This window comes from Henckelia pumila, chromosome 4 (assembly GCF_033568475.1).
Source record: "Henckelia pumila isolate YLH828 chromosome 4, ASM3356847v2, whole genome shotgun sequence".
Taxonomy (NCBI): Eukaryota; Viridiplantae; Streptophyta; class Magnoliopsida; order Lamiales; family Gesneriaceae; genus Henckelia; species Henckelia pumila.
The window spans coordinates 27,135,230-27,158,668 of NC_133123.1; the positions used below are offsets into that span (position 1 = coordinate 27,135,230).

The window sequence follows — 23,439 nt, forward strand, 5'->3', positions numbered from 1 at the left end:
TATTTAGGATATATATAATATATAATACATGTGTACTAACGATAACTATAGAATCGAGATTCTGAAATTTTTTGTTCATCCATATGGTGTCAACAAGTCGTAGCGTCCCACGGCCACCAATCAATAATCACGATTGACTCTCATTCCACTAACTTCCAACAATTTGGGTAATGAGTTTTTTGCTATCATATTTTTCCTTTATTATTATGTAAAATATGAGGTACTGTATTAACTTGTGTAATAATTCTGAACAATTTACTTTCTCAAGTTTATATGTTTTCTGGATCAAATTAGTCAATTTTACTTTAGATATTTTATTTAGTTCAAAAAATTTTCAAATATATTATTTATTGTTTATTATTCAATTTTTGTTATAAAATTATATGAACCAATTGTATACATGTGAAAATTTTAGTCTAGAAAATCGAGATTGTGATTTAATTAGTTTTGTCATCCATTGTTCGTTAATTGTTATATATAATATTATATCAGTTATGTTATTTAGTATAAATTTAATTATGTTTATGTAGAGGACAGAGGACCAATCAAGTAGTTCAAATCTTGATTCAATATCATCACGGATTATCGAAGGTTAGTGTTTTTGGTTCTCTTTAATTTATAGTGACATAAATCTTGTAGTTTATTTAGGAAGTATTACATTATATTTGATTATTGTAAAAAAAATTGTAATACATTTTACTTACATGTAGATTAGAATGAAAAAGTGAAAGATATTTGATTTTTTTGGTAAAAAAGAAGGTGAATCATCAAGTAACCCAAAAGCTCCTCAAGACTCATCTATTCCGTCCTCCATATCACCATCAAAGGCTAAACAATCCAGATATGAAGATGAAGTTATTGAACCAAGTGGCAATGCTAATTCAAACTATGAACCCGATCTTGGAAAAAGAATTCCAATGTTACAGTATCCAGTTGACATATGAGATGAGGTAAGAAGAACATACATTGATAAAGGACCGAGTCAACCTATATATGATTATCCTTCTACTAATTGTGAGGGTCAAAATCGAAAATTCAAATCATCTTGGTTCCAAAAATATTCGTGGTTTGAATATTCTATGGAAAAACAAAGTGCATTTTGTTTCCCTTGTTATATTTTTGACAATAATTCAGCACAGTTTGATACATTCACTGTCAAGGGATTCAAAAATTGGAAAAGAGTTAACTGTAAAAATTGTCAATTCAGAAGACATGAAGGAGATGACAACTCAAGACATGCTTTTGCTATGAGAAAATGGGGAGAAATGAAAAATGTTGATCAACATATTGATAGGAGGATGGAAAAACAATGCTCTAAAGAAATTCAGCAAAATCGGTTACTTTTAAAAGTATCTATAGAAAGTGTGAAGTTTTTGGCGATGCAAGGATGTGCTTTTAGGGGTCATGATGAATCAGTGGAGTCTGTTAATCGTGGAAACTATATTGAATTGATGAAATTGTTAGGAAGAATAAATCCACATGTTGGTGAAATTATTTTGAAAACAGCGGCAAAAAATGCCAAGTATACATCACCGACTATCCAAAAGGAAATCTTACAAATTATTGCTGATATTTTAAGAGATAAAATTCATGAAGAAATTGGGGATGCCAAGTTTTGTATTCTCGTTGATGAAGCACTTGATGAATCTAATAGAGAACAAATGGCTGTTATTCTGAGATATGTTGATCGCAATGGGTTTATAAGAGAAAGATTTTTTGAAGTTGTGAATGTTGAAAACACAAATGCATTAACTTTGAAGAAGGAGATATGTAATGTATTAAGTAAATACAATCTCATGATTGAAAATTTAATAGGTCAAGGATATGACGGTGTAGTGATCCTGCATGGTATCACCTACTAACTGGCAACTAATAGCATGCATTAAACTTAATACAGCTAGATAACTTAACAGAGTAAAACTTGCGGAAACATAACCATAAATTACATATCAGCTTAGTATAAAAGTGTCAAGCTTATTCATCAGTAGTGATACAACTATATCGAAATACTTAAAAGTAAATATTATACAGCTATATCGAGTCCTGCTGTATAACTAACTCCTCAAGGCCTGCTCCCTATTCCTGCCTTGAACCACCAGCTCCGTCCATCCCGCGACCTGCCCCATGGAATAGGGTATCCAAGATAACAACTAGGACGTGAGCGCTAACGCCCAGTACATAAACATGAGTATACGTATAAATATGATGCATGCAACATGATGACTGGTAAAGGGTCATCTAAAAAGTCATGCTCAGAACCGGCGCCACATGAGTGCTGCCACCGCATGGATCAACCTCTGGGTGCAACCACACTCGTCTAGTACACTAGAGTAGACAGACATAAATGCCCCCGCCGTCGCGGTACTCTCAGTGACAGACTATCGAGTATAGAGCTGAGCGGCTCTATAATCAGGTATAACAAGGTATAGGCTCAACGTGTATATGCACATGACATATGAATATAGAAAATGGTAAATCATATATCATGCCATATAATAATGTCAAATAAATGCAACATATAAACATGTATACTCGCTGGCAATCTCAGTCAATGTGTACGTACCTCTAGGCTAGTTCAAGTATAGTAGGATCCTAGGTTCCAAGCCTATATTCAAAAGTTCACCATATCACTACATAAATTCTATAAGCCTTAACTAAGCTAATAAGTACTCCCAAAACTTAAATAGATTCCCGGACCATACCTTCGTCCGTAGATAGCCCTTTGGAGACGCTAGTCCTGGATGACTATAACCACAACTTGGTTATTCCAGAACCTCTATTATAACCGATAGGGCCCTCAAGTGTATATCTCACACTATATAACTGAATAAGGAAACTCGGAATTCGTATTTAGAAATGAATCTATGAAGCCCTATTTATAGGCAAAATTTTCGGCCAGGATCGGAACTTTCGATTTCGGGATCGGAGCTTCCGATCCAGCTCACTGCGTGCATGCTTGACACGCCGGGATCGGAACGTCCGATCCGACGATCGGAGCTTCCGATCTCGCCTCCGATCAACACTTGTCAAAACTCGTGGCTGAGTCATCGGGTAAAGCTGGCAACCGGAGATCGGAACGTTCGTTCCAGAATCAGAGCTTCCGATCTTGGTGCTTCCGCTGAGCTTCCGAAGTGGCTGGGATCGGAGCTTCCGATCTGGGTTCGGAGCTTCCGATCCGGCCCAAAGTCAAAAGCCCAAATTCTCTTTCGAAGTTCAATAACACTCCGAAATTGATTAATTACCAACCCTTAATTATGTTTATCATATTATTATCTTAAAATGGAATCTGGGTTACTACATTCTCCCCACCTTTAGATATTTCGTCCGCGAAATAACATCTAAAGACAAATTAAGATAACAATATGAAATATCAAACCACGTTTTATTACAACAACTGTAATTACAACTACATGGTAATCAAAAATACAAAGCAAACAACTCAGGATATTCTGCTTGCATACGACTCTCAGTTTCCCAAGTTGCTTCTTCAATGACTCGGCGCTGCCACTGTACCATCACAAGTGGTATAGTTTTGTTCCGAATAACTTTCTCCTTTTTGTCTAAGATACGGATTGGTCGTTCAACAAAAGACAGATCTGGCTCTAGCTGAATATCAGTAGACTAAATCACATGAGATTCATCAGCTATATACTGTCGAAGTAACGACACATGAAAAACATTATGTATACTGGAAAGATTTGGCAGTAAAGCCAAATGATATGCAACATCTCCGATCTTCTCAAGTATCTGGAAAGGTCCAATAAAACGAGGAGACAACTTGCCTTTCACGCCGAATCTCATCATCTTTCTGAAAGGTGATACTCGTAGAAACACATATTCACCAGGCTCAAACTGAAGTGGCCTGCGACGAATATTAGCATAACTGGCTTGTCTATCTTGAGCAACTTTGATCCTATGCTTGATCAAATCTACCTTGTCTACAATCTGCTGCACCAATTCAGGACCCTCGACTTGTCGTTCCCCAACTTCATCCCAGAACAACGGAGTACGACACCATCGACCGTACAATACCTCGAAAGGTGCCATATCAATACTACGATGATAACTATTATTGTAGGAAAATTCGATCAAAGGTAACTGATCCTGCCAAGATAAGCCAAAGTCCATGACAGAAGAACGTAGCATATCCTCCAATGTACGAATCATTCGCTCTGACTGTCCGTCAGTCTTCGGATGATATGCAGTGCTCAAACTCAGAGTGGTACCCAACGCCTCCTGAAAACTACCCCAAAAACGTGAGGTAAATCGCGGGTCTCTATCACTGACTATGCTTACTGGAATTCCATATAGTCGCACTATCTCCTGGACATATAAACGTGCCATGCGATCATAAGAATACTCCCGGTTGTAAGGAATAAAGTGTGCTGATTTCGTCAAACGGTCAACAACGACCCAGATAGCATCACACTGACGTGAAGTCATTGGTAAGTGAGTAACAAAATCCATAGTTACGTGCTCCCACTTCCATTTAGGAATCTCAAGATTCTGCAGTAATCCACCTGGTCGTCGATGTTCAGCCTTGACCTGTTGGCAAACCAAACATCTCGAAACAAAGTGATACACACTCCTCTTCATTACTTTCCACCAGAATCTAGTTCGCAAGTCCTTATACATTTTCATGCTTCCAGGATGAACTGATAATCGACTCCTGTGAGCTTGAGATAGAATATCGTTCCTGAGCTCCGCAACATTAGATACAACCACTCGATTAGATAAGCACAATAAACCATCTGCCTAAAAATTAAATCCAGATGTATTAACTCCATTGGCTAAACGTGCCAAACGCTGAGTCTTAACCTCAGATATCTGAGCATCTCTGATCCGAGAATACAATGCTGGCTCAGACAAAATAGTATACAACCAAATCCCATTTCTCCCTTTCTTGTGCTTGAGCGTAAAACTCAATGAACAACACTCTTGAATCATATGAGATACTTCACTAGTCTGAAGTGTAGAAAGTCTCACCTGCCGACTCAAGGCATCAACAGTAAGATTAGCAGAACCTGGATGATATTTGATTTCACAATCATAATCCTTCAGAAGATCCATCCAGCGTCTCTGTCGCATATTCAACTCCGCCTGAGTGAATAAATACTTCAAACTCTTGTGATCCGTGAATATCTCAAATTTCTCGCCATAAACATAATGCCTCCAGATCTTGAGTGCAAATACAATGGCGGCTAACTCGAGATCATGTACTGAATAATTACTCCCATGCGTCTTCAACTGTCGAGTAGCATAGGCAATAACATGTCCATGCTGTGTCAGAACACATCCTAACCCCTGACCAGAGGCATCAGTATAAACAACATAACCTCTTGATCCAGAAGGTAGAGCTAGCACAGGTGCAGTAGTAAGACGTCCACGCAGCTCGTGAAATGACTCCTCACAATCCGAGGACCATATGAAGGCAACATCTTTCCGTGTAAGCTGTGTCAAAGGTCTGGCCAACTGTGCAAAATTCTCTATAAACCGACGATAATATCCAGCTAGACCCAAGAAACTACGAATCTCAGCAACCGTCGTCGGACGAGACCAGTTCAGCACTGCCTTTATCTTACTAGGATCAACAGATATCCCTTCATTAGAAATCACATGGCCGAGAAACACTACCCGATCAAGCCAGAACTCACACTTGCTCAATTTCGCATACAACTGCTTATCTCGTAACGTCTGTAAAACAATCCTCAAATGCTGTGCATGCTCATCCTTGTCATGAGAATAGACAAGAATATCATCAATGAAGACGATGACAAATCTATCCAGATATTCTCGAAATACCTGATTCATCAGATTCATAAAGTCTGCCGGTGCATTCGTCAAACCGAATGGCATCACCAGAAATTCATAATGCCCGTATCTGGCCCTAAAAGCAGTCGTAGAAATATCTGAGTCTCGTACCAGCATCTGATGGTATCCAGATCTCAGATCTATCTTAGAGTAAACAGAAGTACCCTGTAATTGATCGAATAGATCATCAATCCGCGGCAAATGATACTTATTCTTGATGGTGACACGATTCAACTGCCTGTAATCAATACACAATCGCATCGATCCATCTTTCTTCTTGACAAACAAAACAGGTGCTCCTCACGGAGAAATACTCGGACGAATATATCCCTTATCAAGCAGATCCTGTAACTGCTGTTTCAATTCCCTAATCTCTGATGGTGCTAGACGATAAGGCGCTCGGAATATAGGCGTAGTTCCTGGTACTAAATCAATACAAAATTCAACCTCTCTCACCGGAGGAAAACCAGGAATTTCATCAGGGAATACATCAAAAAACTCACTGAATACCGGTAACTGATCAATACCCGTACTACTAATGGACATATCAACTGCATAGATAAGGTAGCCCTCTCCACCTGACTTCAAGACATGACATGCCTTCAGAGCCGAAACAAGTGACATCGGAGGTCGCGCACCCTCACCATAAAAATACCAGCTATCACCCTCAACAGGATGAAACTGTACCAGACGTTGATAACAACCCACAGTAGCGTGATAAAAAGTCAGCATATCTATTCCCAAAATACAATCAAAATCTTTCATCGCTAATATCATCAAATTAGCCGATAACATATTACCCTCAAACTCCAGAAGACAACCCATCACTAGACGCTTAGTTACTATCTCCTGCTCCAGCGGAGTAGATACAAGTAAATCCATATCTAATGATACAAAAGGTAATCTATGTCTCTTAACAAAGCGACTAGAAATAAAGGAATGTGATGCTCCAGTATCAATTAAAATAAGTGCAGAAATACCACATAACAAAAAGGTACCTGCCAACATGCGATCGCTTCCCTCAGTAGCCTGTTCTTGAGACAGAGCAAATACCTGCCCTTGAGACTGGGGACGATAATCAGAAGAACTCTGTGGTGCTGGCTGCTGTCGTGGAAAAGTAGAAGCCTGAGATCCAACCTGTGATCCCGATCCACTAGCAAAACCCATGCGCTGAGGACAATCTCTCCGCAGATGTCCCTGCTGACCCCAAATATAACAAGGACCAGTAGCTCTCCGATATGAAGCTGCAGGATGCTTCCCTCCACAGTGACTACAAAAATCCTCTTTCTTCTTCTTTTTCTTCTTCTTCTTCCCAAAACGGAACATACCTCGTGAACCACGAGATCCAGATGAAGTAGTAGGAGTAGAAGAAGACGTAGGTCCAGATTGCACAACAGATTGAGCTCGAGGCTCAAATGATCCACTAGGCTGTGCTGGCATCAACAACTATGCACGCCTGTTGCTGGTCTCCACAAGACGGCAACGGTTCACCAAAGTCTCATAAGATACTGGGTCATCACAGACAACAACCTGTGAGTAGATATCTTGGTTCAGGCCTTGTAAAAAGAGATCATACTTCGATGAATCACTCTCATTAATATGAGGACTGAAAGGTAGCAGATCAAGAAATCGTTGCTGATATTGATCAATAGTCATTGATCCTTGCCTCAGAGTAAGCAACTCCATCGATCGTGCTTGGAGAACAGCTGGAGGAAAATATAGTTTCTGGAACTGCTGACAGAAATCTCCTCAAGTCACCTATCCACTCTCAGTACGTGCCTGAGCAGCTTTGGCATCCCACCAAAAACGTGCTCGATCCTCTAGAACAAATTCTAGAACTTCCAATTTCTGATCCTCAGTACAATCGAAAGCACGAAAAGTACTCTTGAGTTTAGACATCCAACTTCTTGCTTGTTCAGGATTCTCGCCTCCCACCAAAGGTTTCGGTCCTACTTGCATGAATTTATTGATAGAGTAGCGACGTCTACCCTCATGATGACGATGTTGATCATCATGATGGCGGTGATGACGACGATGATGTCCACCTCCCTGGCCAACACTACCGTGACTCTCGTCAGCTATATCCTGAAAAGAAGTGCACATTAAAATCCCAAATGCGCAAGAATTACTCAAAACTAATTCTAATTCCCAAGTACTAATCCCAAAATCTAAGCATGCTCTGATACCAAAAATGTAGTGACCCTGCATGGTATCACCTACTAACTGGCAACTAATAGCATGCATTAAAATTAATACAGCAAGATAACTTAACAGAGTAAAACGTGCGGAAACATAACCATAAATTACATATTAGCTTAGTATAAAAGTGTCAAGCTTATTCATCAGTAGTGATACAACCATATCGAAATACTTAAAAGTAAACATTATACAGCTATATCGAATCATGCTGTATAAATAACTCCTCAAGGTCTGCTCCCTAATCCTGCCTTGAACCACCAGCTCTGTCCATCCTGCGACCTGCCCCATGGAATAGGGTGTCCAAGATAACAACTAGGACGTGAGCGCTAACGCCCAGTACATAAACATGAGTACATGTATAAATATGATGCATGCAACATGATGACTGATAAAGGGTCATCTGAAAAGTCATGCTCAGAACCGGTGCCACATGAGTGCTGCCACCGCACGGATCAACCTCTGGGTGCAACCACACTCGTCTAGTACACTAGAGTAGATAGACATAAATGCCCCCGCCGTCGCGGTACTCTCAGTGACAGACTATCGAGTATAGAGCTGAGCGGCTCTATAATCAGGTATAACAAGGTATAGGCTCAACGTGTATATGCACATGACATATGAATATAAAAAACGGTAAATCATATATCATGCCATATAATAATGCCAAATAAATGCAACATATAAACATGTATACTCGCTGGCAATCTCAGTCAATGTGTACGTACCTCTAGGCTAGTTCAAGTATAGTAGGATCCTAGGTTCCAAGCCTATATTCAAAAGTTCACCGTATCAATAAATAAATTCTATAAGCCTTAACTAAGCTAATAAGTACTCCCAAAACTTAAATAGATTCTCGGACCATACCTTCGTCCGTAGATAGCCCTTTGGAGACGCTAGTCCTGGATGACTATAACCACAACTTGGTTATTCCAGAACCTCTATTATAACTGATAGGGCCCTCAAGTGTATATCTCACACTATATAACTGAATAAGGAAACTCGGAATTCGTATTTAGAAATGAATCTATGAAGCCCTATTTATAGGCAAAATTTCCGGCCAGGATCAGAACTTCCGATTTCGGGTTCGGAGCTTCCGATCCAGCTCACTGCGTGCATGCTTGACACGTCGGGATCGGAACATCCGATCCGACGATCGGAGCTTCCGATCTCGCCTCCGATCAATACTTGTCAAAACTCATGGCTGAGTCATCGGGTAAAGCTGGCAGCCGGAGATCGGAACGTCCGTTCTATGTTGGAGAACGCGGCGATCAGATCAATTAGGATTGATACCCGGTGAAGCGGAAGTTTAAAATTTTGTATGGAACGATTCCATAATAGGTATCAACCTTACGATTAAATTGTGTGTGTGTAAAAATTAAATAACAATTATAAAATTTTTACCTTTAATCTCGAATCGAGATTATGGACACCAACAGATTTGTAACACCCGGTATTTTTAAATACGTAAATCCGCCTGCATAATTAGGATATTTAATTATTTAAATTTATGATTTATGGGTTAAATAATTATGTGAATTAGTTATGCATGATTTAATTTATTTTTAAGCATTTAACCCATAATTAGTGATTTTTATGATTTTTAGTATTTTTATTATTTAATCGCGTAGACGGGACCGTGGACGGACGAGATGACAACTTTCTAGCCAAATTATTTTATGAACCTTTTTGGAGCCTTAAAATATTATTTTGAGTTTTATTATCTCAAAATTTTAAGTATTTAATTTTATTTAATTTTAGGGGTCATTTTTATCCAAAATTAGTCAAAATATTGACTTTTTAGTATTTTTAAAATTCCCCTAATTTCTAATTTCGGGATTTTATAAATTATAATTTAAGTTTCTGATTTGAACTTTTATTTAGAATGTTTAAATTTTATATTATTTTTTTTAAAACTTTTAATTATTATTAATTAACCTAAAAACCTATTTTCTTAAATATTAAAACCTAATCTACCCAACCCCACACACACCCACACGTCACTTTCCCATCAGCCGCCATCCCACCCCTCCACTCTCCTTCCTCGACCCAGCAGCTCAAGAAGACACCATAGCCAAGATCTTTGAAGCTCCAAAGTTCATTTTTTTGTCGCCCCGTCGTCCCGGAACCGTCCCACGCCCGTGTTTCTCGTCGTCTACGGTGAAAGGCATGATCTTTTTCTTATTTTTACGCTATATCAGTATATATATCATGTAAGTTATGGTAGGCATCTGAATCTTTTAAGTATTTTTCAGAAAATCGATTTAATGTTGTTGATTGCACGCATGATTCATGATTCACGAAAATTTTGTTGGCATGGCTTGGTTCGGGGCTGAGGGTTCGGTCAGGTAAGGTCCTAGGGTGCCTAAGGATCGAGCCATGGCAGGGTTTGGGGCTGAGAAGGGCTCGGCCGAATGGATTTAAGCTAGAAAGGTGCAGACGGCGCAGGCTAGGGTTCGGGAGAAGAGGGCTTCGGGTTCCTGGTTCCTGGCTGCATGGGGGTGGGGCCTGGTCAGGTTAGGTCCGCCCGGACGTGGGCTACGTCCGGGCGGCGGCGCTCCGGCCAGGGGCGGCCGGAGCCGGCCGGCAGCAGGCCAAGAAGGCCTGCTGCTCTCGGCCGAGACGTAACAAGAGAGGGGGAAGTCGGGCTTAGGGTTTCTGGTGGTTTCCGGGTCGGGTCTTGGGTCCGGGTCGGGTCAGTAGGTTAGTGGGTTGGGTTAAGTGGGTCCGGGTCCGGGTTATTTTAATTGGGCTCGGGTATTTTTATTTTTAAGTTTTTAAGTTAATTAGGAATTAAATGGACTAATTAAATTCCCAAAAAAAATTAATTAGTACCATTTAATTTATTTGGGTTCCATTAAATTATTTTGGGTTATTTTATTTATTTTTGGGCTTTTAATAATTTTTATTTAAATTTTTAAGTTGGCCAGAAATTTTTATGGGCTTGGGAGCCCATGAAAGTTATTGGGACTGTTATTTGACTTTAGGGCCCATTGGGCCAGGGACAGTGTTATTGGGCCTAATTTAGTCTTAATGGGCTTTGGTTGATTTATTGGGCCAAGTCTTAAGTTAATGGGCTTGCATGTCTAGGGCCAGCAGCTGAATCAAACCATGAGAAATTTGCATGTGTCCTGAGTTTATATTTAATTATTTTTATGCATGAAAAGTTATTTGAATATTTATATGATATTAGAAAATAACTTAAATATAAATGAAGGACACACAATTTATTTAAGTACATGCATTCATGAAATCAATTTTTATGCTATGATTGAAATTCTATGGTTGAGCAAATAAAAATATTTTAGGTGGAAATTGAAGTAGTGTGGCCATTTATGTATGGGCAGTTTCTGCCATTTATGTATGGACAGTTTTCTGCCATTTATGTATGGGTGGTTCGCCACCAGCCTCGTACGATGGTTTCTTAGACTGATCAGTCGCACTATAAGTATGGGTCACACTTACGGATAGGACCATTCGATGTTAAGAAAATAAGTGCTCAACAACTCAAATATGTATGATATTATGTATGTTATGTATTATGTTATTTATGTTTATTTAAGTAAGTTATGTTATGTAATTTTAAGCATGCTCATTCATGTATATGTATGTATTAGTATTAAATTGATTTAAATTATTTTAAACCCTTGTTAGTATGCATGTTGGGCCTCTAGGCTCACTACACTGATATGGTGCAGGTGAGTACGTAGAGGAGCAGGTTACTCCTACCGGTGGTGAGGACGTATGAGCAGTGCTGCAGTAGCCCCGTGACCGTGACAGCTTCTGAGTCACCATATATGTTATGTTATGATACATTTTAATATTTTCATGGGTTGAGGTGATTGAATATTTTATTAAATATTTTAGTGCATGCACACTTTTTATTTATTTTATTTATGCAGTACATTTTGAATTATAGAGGTTGACTCAGATAATTATTTATTTCAAAGATGCATTTTACTTAAGTATTTAATTGTTTATTTATTTAGTCATGTATCTATTTTAAATATTTTATTCTGTGCATATATGTATGGGCATATATGTACATATTTTATTTAGTAGTAAAAAAAAAAAAAAAAAAAAATTTCCGCATATTTATTTATTATAGAGTTAGGGTCGTTTCAAGATTGCTCTGCTCTTGTTGTATATCCCTGGAACTGATGGACGAACTGTTCTTCAATCAGGTCCACGAACGGATATTAAATCCCTCTGATAGATTGCACTAGAAAATCTATCAGAAGTTTCTACGAAGAGATTAACGAATTTGATCCGTTAAACCAGACTGTAATTCAAAATTCACAGACTGGATTTTACCGAGCAGAGGGGAAAAGGGGGCGGCCACTTCAGAGGAAAAAGACTAGGGTTTTTCGAAAATTTTGTGACCTGTTGTGTGTAATTTCTGTACTGCAATAACTTATTTATAATGTAGGCCACTAACAGCTTAGGGCCCATTAGTCATAAGTTCAAGCCCGACAAGCAAAGCCCGCATGTTCAGAAATTAATATAAAATTCATCGTGACTCCGATTGATAAACCAATTTCACCAATGTGCACAGAAACCATTTCTGCACCTTTTAAAGTCAAGATAAATTTTCTGAATCCGAATTCAGTGATTTTCAAAAATGGCCATCCCTATGTCATTTTAGGAAATCTTACTCTTCTACTCTTAAATAAGAAGTCCAACTTCTTCGTTCATTAAATTTAACTCTTTAAATTTAACTATCTCAACGGGGATTAAAAATCCATTACACTGTGTGACCCTCAATGGTTCAGGGATACAGCTAGCCGTGGGCTCACAACTCCTTGTGACTCGGAACAACAATTTCCGACTTGCCCATCGAATCATGGTATGAGCGCCTAGCAACATCGCCCCATGATTCCCTAGGTATCACTGATAGTGCCTACAAGAACCAATAGATTTTGGTTAGCGTACAGTACGGTCCCTTCATCCATATATCCCGATCGAATCAACAACCATTGGTATATCGAGAGTCGTTCGAGATTCGATAACTATGCAATACATCTTGAAGATCAAATAGTGACATCGCATGTGCTACTAAGAAACCATTTCTTAAATCACATCATGTACTCTGGCCAGAGATTCGTCACACTAATATCTCCTCAGATCGCATAGGATATTCACACTCGCAAGTATGTGGTGAATCCTTGACAACAAAGCATCGACTCCTATATGTGTTGTAACTGTACCCAATCCCGACACCTGATGACCCCAATAGAGTCGGTAAACGAGTCAAAGCACAGTACTAGCATATAGAGTCTCAATGATGTTTCAAGTAGTAAGGACTAATGATGTACAACCAAAACCGCGGACTTTATCCACTCGATAAGTGATAACCACTTGGAAAGTCCGGATAGGGTAGTTCGATCATTCATCATATGAATATCCATTTGCATGCTTCGAACATCTCTATGTTCCTTACCAATGAAACGTGGTACTCTGCATCGCAAATGCTAGTCTCAAACTCGAGCGATCCTTATCCTTATTATCGGACGGCTCAATCGACTAGGAACAGTTTAGAATATACAGTGACTATAAGATGTGTTTCATGATAGACATCCCCATGTTCTACCACATCTTACATACACTATAGTATATTCAAGGTCTTTATCAAAACAACAATAGTATATCACAATATAACAATATGAAGAAAGATAAAGTCATTGCCATTAATAAAAGTGTAAATTATATTAAACAAAAGATTGTTTATACAAAGAGTCATCAAAGCCCTTAGCCACAAGTTGGCTCACCGGGCACTCACTCTTTCAATCTCCCACTTGCCCTATAGCCAACTAGTCATACTATGTAGACCCATTGCTTCGCGATGTTTGTCAAATAATGGTCCTGGCAAGGGCTTAGTAAGTGGATCAGCGATATTGTCTGCAGAGGCCACTCTTTCGACAGTGATGTCTCCTCTTTCCACAATCTCCCGGATGATGTGGTATTTCCTCAGTACGTGTTTGGATCTTTGATGAGACCTTGGTTCCTTTGCCTGAGCAACGGCACCCGTGTTGTCACAGTACACCGGGACTGGACCAACAATTTCAGGAATGACGCCCAACTCTTGGAAAAATTCCTCATCCAAACGGCCTCTTTAGCAGCAGCTGATGCTGCAATGTATTCAGCCTCAGTGGTGGAATCCGCTGTGGTGTCCTGCTTGGAACTCTTCCAAGAGACAGCACCGCCATTGAGCATGAACACAAATCCAGAGGTTGACTTCGAGTCATCCACGTCACTTTGGAAGCTAGAGTCGGTATAGCCTTCCAATTTTAGTTCTCTTCCTCCATATACCATGAACATATTCTTAGTCCTTCGTAAGTACTTAAGAATGTCCTTCACGGCTTTCCAATGCATTTGACCGGGATTAGCTTGATATCTGCTCGTGACACTCAGAGCAAATGCTACATCCAGTCTGGTAGATATCATCCCATACATGATACTACCTATGGCTGACGCATATGGTACATATGTCATTTCCTCTATTTCTTCATCCGTCTTGGGACACATAGACTTGGATAGAGAAACTCCATGACACATGGGTAGATGTCCTCTCTTGGACCCATCCATTGAAAACCGTTTCAATATGGTGTCGATGTAGGTTGACTGAGTGAGTCCTATCATTCTCTTAGATCTATCTCTATAGATCTGTATCCTTAGAATATAGGATGTCTCACCCAAATCCTTCATCGAGAATCTACCTGATAACCATATCTTTGTTGACTGCAACATCCCTACATCATTCCCAATGAGTAGGATGTCATCAACATAAAGTACTAAGAATGTCACAGCATCCTTAACTACTTTCTTGTACACGCATGGTTCCTCCGGGTTCTTGATGAAACCAAAATCCTTTATTGTTTCATCAAATTTCTGGTTCCAACTTCTTGATGCTTGTTTTAGACCATAAATTGATCTCTGAAGCTTGCATACCTTATGCTCGCTTCCCATGGATGTGTACCCCTCAGGCTGCTTCATATAGATTTCTTCCTTAATGTCTCCATTAAGAAAAGCAGTCTTCACATCCATTTGCCATATCTCATAGTCATACCAAGCAGCTATGGCAATAAGGATTCTTATGGACTTGAACATTGCAACTGGTGAAAAAGTTTTATCATAGTCAACTCCTTGTCTTTGAGTATAACCTTTCGCCATCAATCGCGCCTTGTAGGTCAATACCTTACCATCAGGCCCAAGCTTTCTCTTGTAGATCCATTTACACCCTATTGGAACAATTCCATCGGGAGGATCTACTAAAGACCAAACTTGGTTTGTATGCATCGAATCTATTTCCGACTGCATAGCTTCAAGCCATAAATTTGAATCCGCATCAGAAATTGCTTCCTTGAAGTTTCTTGGATCACATCCAACATCGGGTTCATCTTGATCCCCTTCAAGAAGAAGACCATATCGAATAGGAGGTCTAGAAGTCCTCTCGGATCTTCTAGGTATCGGCGTGTCCAGCAATGGTTCCTGAGGTGTAGGATTGTTATTTTGTATTTCGGGTTCTTCTTGAATTTCTTCGAGTTCCATCATCTCGCCTTTCTTATCCAATAAGAACTCCTTCTCCAAGAAGGTGGCATTCCTTGAAACAAACACCTTTGTTTCAGCAGGATAATAGAAATAATATCCGATTGAATTCTTCGGATACCCTACAAAATAACATAAGCTGGATCGACTATCCAACTTATCTCCCACTGTCCGCTTCACATAAGCAGGACATCCCCAAATCCTCAAGTACGAATACTTAGGAGCTTTGCCATTCCATAACTCGTATGGTGTTTTGTCCACTGCTTTAGTGTGGACGTTGTTCAACAAAAATACCGCCGTTTCAAGCGCATAGCCCCAAAACGAAGGTGGAAGCTCAGTGAAGCTCATCATGGACCGAACCATGTCCAACAAAGTTCGATTACGACGCTCCGATACACCATTAAGCTGTGGTGTCATAGGAGGAGTCCACTGAGAGAGAATCCCATTCTCTTTTAGATAGTCCAAAAACTCGGTACTCAAGTATTCTCCACCTCGATCCGATCGAAGTGCTTTAATACTTTTACCTAGCTTGTTTTCTACTTCAGCCTTGAATTCTTTGAACTTTTCAAATGCTTCAGACTTATATTTCATTAAATATAAATACCCATACCTTGAATAATCATCAGTAAAGGTAATGAAGTAGGTGTGGCCATATTGAGTCCCAACTCTAAATGGACCACAAACATCTGTATGGATCAAATCCAACAGATTTTGACTACGCTCAGGTTTCCCCTTAAAAGGAGATTTAGTCATTTTTCCTTTTAGGCAGGATTCACAAGTAGGTAGAGAGTTAATATCAGACATATCAAACATGCCCTCTCCCACTAGCTTGTTCATCCTCCTTGAGGAAATATGACCTAGCCTAGCGTGCCAAAGGTTTGCCGGGTTTTGGCTATCGATTTTCCTTTTGTTTGTTGTTTCCGGTTTATCAACATAATTTATTGGAACGTCTTTTAGTTTTAAGTTGTATAGATCGTTTTCAAGTTGTCCATTTCCAATCAAACATTCATTCTTGTAAATATTGCAAATCCCATTCACAAAATTGCAAGAATAACCATCTCTATCAAGCATAGAAACAGAAATAATGTTTTTAATCAAATCCGGAACAAATAAAACATCTCTTAAAAGTAACTTAAAACCGTTCTGCAAAAATAAATAAACATCTCCCACAGCTTTAGCTTCAACTCTGGAACCATTCCCGAGCCTCAGCTGGGTCTCACCCATTCTAAGCCTGCGACTTCTTGTCATCACCTGCAAATCATTGCAAATGTGAGATCCACATCCGGTATCCAATACCCAAGAAGTAGTATTAAGTGAAACATTTATTTCAATATAGAACATACCCTTCGCAGTTCGCAACTGCTCTAGATATTCCTTGCAGTTACGCTTCCAATGACCGGGCTTCTTGCAGTAATGGCAAACATCCTTGGATTTTTCCATGTTTGAAGCCTTTGTCTTGTACTTCTTCTCGGGTTCGATTTTCTTGGTGGGGCAGAACGTTTCTTACCCTTTGTACTTGGCCCCTTCTTAGCAGAAGAAGAGGAGCCCACCAAGAAAGCCGGTTTATCCTTCTTTAATGTGGATTCATATGTCACAAGCATATTGACCATCTCTTCAAGGGAGGCCTCTATCTTGTTCATATTGAAATTCACCACAAATCCGTCAAACGAAGAAGGAAGAGACAGAAGTAGTAAGTCCACGTTGAGTTCATGCTCCAACACCAAATCAAGGGTTACCAACTTCTGTATGAGCCAAATCACTCGTACCCCATGATCACGGACCGAAGTCCCTTCACGCATGCGACACGTCATTAGCTCCTTTACAGTAGCGAACCTTTCAGCCCTCGATTGAGCCCCAAAAAGTTCCTTGAGTTGAACGTGAATGTCAGCAGCATTCACGGTGTCCTCAAATCGCCTCTGGAGTTCATCAGACATCGAGGCTTGCATATAGCATTTGGTCTTGATATCATGGTCCCACCATGTATCAAGTTTGGCTAACTCCTCCGGACTTACGTCAGCTGGTGCTTCCTTTGGAGGAGATTTTTCTAACACGTAGAGCATCTTCTCCGAAGTCAAGACAATCTTCAACTTACGGAACCATTCCGTATAGTTTGCGCCAGTCAACTTATTTTGTTCGAGGATCGAGAAAAGTGGATTACGCGAATTCATCTTATGAAATACTGAAAAGAAACAGACAAATATCAGTGATTGTTTAAGTAATTTACTAAGACATAAAATAGGCGAAATTTATTTTATGAATCTCACTCCCACTATTTTAACGATTTCACTACCCTCTAGTGAAAACGGGAAACTGTTTTCCTTAGTGAGAACATGGAGTCCAATTGACAAACTTATGGTCCCGAATAATATCAGTCAACCATAATTTTCAAAAGGTAGAGCCCAATTGCTTCCAAAGCAACCTCCACGTTTTTACCTCATGTCCAATAAGGGCCCAATAATATGACGCCGTTTATTGTGACATGTCAAGATGACCCATCAATATTAAGTTGTGATGGACGGTCGCCATGTGAATCCCCCAATAATATGAGCCGATCCCATGGGAGTTCCACCCAACTTACAACATGTGTCGATCCAATGTACAGCTTTCCGACGAACGGGCCCCCCCAATAATATGAGCCGGACCGTATCCGCGGGTAGCATCTCATACATTGATCGTTGATGGAAGGTAGGAACATTTAAACAAATTTAAATTTCCTTTATTTATCTTGATATCAATTTTAAATCATATTTAAAATGAGGGATTTTAATTATAAAAATTTGTCTCATCATTTTTAAAATTTTTGTATGCTTGCCGGATTCACACAATTATGTCTAAAACATGCATACAACTATAATATCACATATTATATAGGATGATCGATTCCATTTCTAATCGACCCGTGGTTGCCAATCACGAGTCTTAGTCCAATCCTAGGTAATATGCAGTATGCAATGCAATCCTATTACATTTGCTTCCAATTTATATTTCTTCTGTCTTTATTGTCTGCTGGGCCCACCTCCATCTTCAAATCTTGATCTCCCACTAAATCTAATGTATTTACAATAAATAACAATGACAAGTAGGGGATACATTTTTAAGGGGTGGGAACGGGCCATAAACCAAGCCCACTTTTATTACATATGACATTCATATTGGGCCATAAACCAGGCCCATTAATAAATCCAACAACAATAAAAACAAATGTAAATTCCTAACATACACCTACAAAATTGGTCATGGCAATCGATCATCCTTATCCAATAACATTTAATTCAAAATTAATTTATTGGATAACATGCAATGGCAATTTAAATTTAAAAGGATAAAATCATATTTCATACATAAAATCTTATTTTATATACAAAATCATATTTTATCTTTTTATCAAATAAAATCATATTTTATCTATAAAATCCAATTTTATACATAAAATCATATTTTACTCAATATATCCATAAGATCATATCTTATCATCAATTGTACCAAAAATAATTAATTTCAAAATTCAATTTAACGGATAAAATATTTAAATTTTCCAAAAATTCAAATTTATCCACAAATCAATTTTAAAATTTTCGGACTCGAACAATTCGATCCGACGCCTCGTGGACCAATCAAAAACAATTTTCGATCGGACCAAAAATAGAATTTTAACATATTAAAATTTAATTTAAAAATTAAAAAATAATTTTTTCCGCGGGCCACCCGGGACATTTCCGGGCTGCCCGCGCCCTAATGGGGTCGAGCCGGGCAGCCCGGCTGCCCCTAGGGCAGCGATCCAATCGCTGTCCCCCCCGGGCAGCGATCCAATCGCTGCCCGGGTTTTTGCCCGAATTTTTTTTTTTTTATTTTAAATATTTATTTTGTTTCAAAAACCGAGGCTAAAAAATTTTTGTACAATAGATTAATTTAATCGCTTGATCTGAGCAACCTGGCTCTGATACCACTGTTAGAGAACGCGGCGATCAGATCAATTAGGATTGATACCCGGTGCAGCGGAAGTTTAAAATTTTGTATGGAACGATTCCATAATAGGTATCAACCTTACGATTAAATTGTGTGTGTGTAAAAATTAAATAACAATTATAAAATTTTTACCTTTAATCTCGAATCGAGATTATGGACACCAACAGATTGCTCTGCTCTTGTTGTATATCCCTGGAACTGATGGACGAACTGTTCTTCAATCAGGTCCACGAACGGATATTAAATCCCTCTGATAGATTGCACTAGAAAATCTATCAGAAGTTTGTACGAAGAGATTAACGAATTTGATCCGTTAAACCAGACTGTAATTCAAAATTCACATACTGGATTTTACCGAGCAGAGGGGAAAAGGGGGCGGCCACTTCAGAGGAAAAAGACTAGGGTTTTTCGAAAATTTTGTGACCTGTTGTGTGTAATTTCTGTATTGCAATAACTTATTTATAATGTAGGCCACTAACAGCTTAGGGCCCATTAGTCATAAGTTCAAGCCCGACAAGCAAAGCCCGCATGTTCAGAAATTAATATAAAATTCATCGTGACTCCGATTGATAAACCAATTTCACCAATGTGCACAGAAACCATTTCTGCACCTTTTAAAGTCAAGATAAATTTTTCTGAATCCGAATTCAGTGATTTCCAAAAATGGTCATCCCTATGTCATTTTTGGAAATCTTACTCCTCTACTCTTAAATAAGAAGTCCAACTTCTTCGTTCATTAAATTTAACTATCTCAACGGGGATTAAAAATCCATTACACTGTGTGACCCTCAATGGTTCAGGGATACAGCTAGCCGTGGGCTCACAACTCCTTGTGACTCGGAACAACAATTTCCGACTTGCCCATCGAATCATGGTATGAGCGCCTAGCAACATCGCCCCATGATTCCCTAGGTATCAGTAATAGTGCCTACAAGAACCAATAGATTTTGGTTAGCATACAATACGGTCCCTTCATCCATATATCCCGATCGAATCAACAACCATTGGTATATCGAGAGTCGTTCGAGATTCGATAACTATGCAATACATCTTGAAGATCAAATAGTGACATCGCATGTGCTACTAAGAAACCATTTCTTAAATCACATCATGTACTCTGGCCAGAGATTTGTCACACTAATATCTCCTCAGATCGCATAGGATATCCACACTCGCAAGTATGTGGTGAATCCTTGACAACAAAGCATCGACTCCTATATGTGTTGTAACTGTACCCAATCCCGACACCTGATGACCCCAATAGAGTCGGTAAACGAGTCAAAGCACAGTACTAGCATATAGAGTCTCAATGATGTTTCAAGTAGTAAGGACTAATGGTGTACAACCAAAACCGCGGACTTTATCCACTCGATAAGTGATAACCACTTGGAAAGTCCGGATAGGGTAGTTCGATCATTCATCATATGAATATCCATTTGCATGCTTCGAACATCTCTATGTTCCTTACCAATGAAGCGTGGTACTCTGCATCGCAAATGCTAGTCTCAAACTCGAGCGATCCTTATCCTTATTATCGGACGGCTCAATCGACTAGGAACAGTTTAGAATATACAGTGACTATAAGATGTGTTTCATGATAGACATCCCCATGTTCTACCACATCTTACATACACTATAGTATATTCAAGGTCTTTATCAAAACAACAATAGTATATCACAATATAACAATATGAAGAAAGATAAAGTCACTGCCATTAATAAAAGTGTAAATTATATTAAACAAAAGATTGTTTATACAAAGAGTCATCAAAGCCCTTATCCACAAGTTGGCTCACCGGGCACCCACTCTTTCATTCTAGAATCGGAGCTTCCGATCTTGGTGCTTCCGCTGAGCTTCCGAATTGGCTGGGATCGGAGCTTCCGATCTGGGTTCGGAGCTTCCGATCCGGCCCAAAGTCAAAAGCCCAAATTCTCTTCCGAAGTCCAATAACACTCCGAAATTGATTAATTACCAACCCTTAATCATGTTTATCATATTATTATCTTAAAATAGAATCTGGGTTACTACAGACGGTGCTAGCAATATGCGGGGTGAATGGAATGGACTACAAGCTTTATTTCTTAAAGATTGTCCACATGCTTATTATGTTCATTGTTTTGCACACAAACTACAACTTGCTTTGGTTGCAGTTTCTAAAGAAGTGCATGATGTGTGGCGCTTCTTTTCAACTCTAAGCACAATTGTCAATTTTGTTAGTGCTTCTAGTAAACGTCATTTCCAGTTAAAATCAATTCGAGAAGCTGAAGTTATTGATTTGATAGCATCAGGGGAAGTTGAGACTGGTACTGGAGCTAATCAAGGTTGTTCTTTGCAACGAGCTGGAGCTACTCGTTGGAGCTAACATTTTAACTCTGTTCGAAGATTGATTGATTTGTTTGGTTCAACATGTAAGCTTCTAGAAGATCTTATTGATAAAGGTTTGAACAGTAATATTCGTGGAGAGGCTAAATGTTTGTGTTTGAATATGAAATCATTTGAGTTTGTGTTCATCTTATTTTTTATGCGTGAAGTTTTGGGAGTACCAGATATGTTGTGTCAAAAATTGCAAAAAGACAACATCGACATTTTGAGTGTCATGGATTTAGTCTCTACTACTAAGTTGGTTCTTCAACAGATCCAAAATGATAGATGGAAAAGTTTTCTTTTGACTGTGATAGAGTTTTGTGAATATAATGATGTTGATGTGCCTGATTTGGAGAACCGTTATATGAAAGGTACAAAACGTTAATGTTAGCAAAAGAATGATATAACAGTACAAGATCATTATCATTTTCATATCTTCAATGCTGTGATAGATTTTCAGTTGATGAAACTGAATGATAGATTTTCGGAGAGAACGGTGGAACTTCTTACTCTTAGTAATTCACTGAATCCTGTAGATGGGTTCAAATCATTTTCTCCCTCTGCTGTTTGTTCTCTAGTTGATAAGTTTTATCATAAAGATTTTAATAAAGAAGAAAGAGAATATTTGGAGAGACAACTAGACCATTATAAGTTTGATGTGCCTCATCATGAACGATTTCAGAAACTTGACTCACTTCCTCACTTGTGTCACATATTGGTTGCAACTAGTAAGTCACAAATCTACCCTTTAATTGACAGATTGATTAGATTGGTGTTGACCCTTCCGATTTCTACAGCAACTACAGAGCGAGCTTTTTCGGGGATGAAACTCATCAAGACGTCACTTCGTAATAAAATGTATAACGAGTTCTTAACCAATACCATGGTTATCTTTATTGAAAGAGAGATTGCTACTACTATTGATACTGAGTTTGTTATTGACAAATTTGATATTTTGAAAAATCGCAAGTTGCGACTCAAGTAAAATTTTGTTATATATATTTTTTATTGTATGATATTTATATTTTTTATTTTGATCTTTAATGTTAATTTAATATGTCATATATTTTGTATGATTATAAGTTTGGTTCAAATGAAATTTCGCATACTAGAACAAAAGTCTCTGGCCACGCCCCTGGATATGAAGAAGATGAGAAGCGAAGACCAACAATTTATGCTTGAAATCATCAGTGTCCTCAAAGAAGGGAAATGAGGTGAGGCTTAGGTTGGGGGACTTTTTTTGCGATGATATCCCTATTTATCTGTTCATCTTTATCTATCTAGTAGTTTCTTGATTTTAGGTTATTTTGGGAGAATTTTTTGTGCGTTGATATCCCTATTTATTTGTTCATCATTATCTATCAATTAGCACTTTTTTGTACGATATCCTCATTTCTCTATTCATCTTACTTGATTATCAAGATGTAATGTTTTAATCACTTCAACAAAAAAAATTTAATGATTCAATTGAAAAATAGTCAAGATCAATCATAATAATATTTAATAATCATCTTACTATACACAAAACTCTCAAAAAAACATGTACTAATCTTAAT

General features: G+C 38.6%; 1 protein-coding gene across 1 annotated transcript; it reads left to right on the forward strand.

Annotated features, from left to right (window-relative positions):
• Window positions 1-1,079: 1,079 nt before the first annotated feature.
• LOC140860719 (uncharacterized) lies at window positions 1,080-22,868 on the forward strand. Its single transcript, XM_073263726.1, has 4 exons — window positions 1,080-1,770; window positions 21,670-21,840; window positions 22,051-22,254; window positions 22,336-22,868. Exons 1-4 carry the CDS (start codon window positions 1,080-1,082, stop codon window positions 22,866-22,868), a joined length of 1,599 nt encoding a protein of 532 aa, XP_073119827.1.
• The last annotated feature ends 571 nt before the right edge of the window (window positions 22,869-23,439 follow it).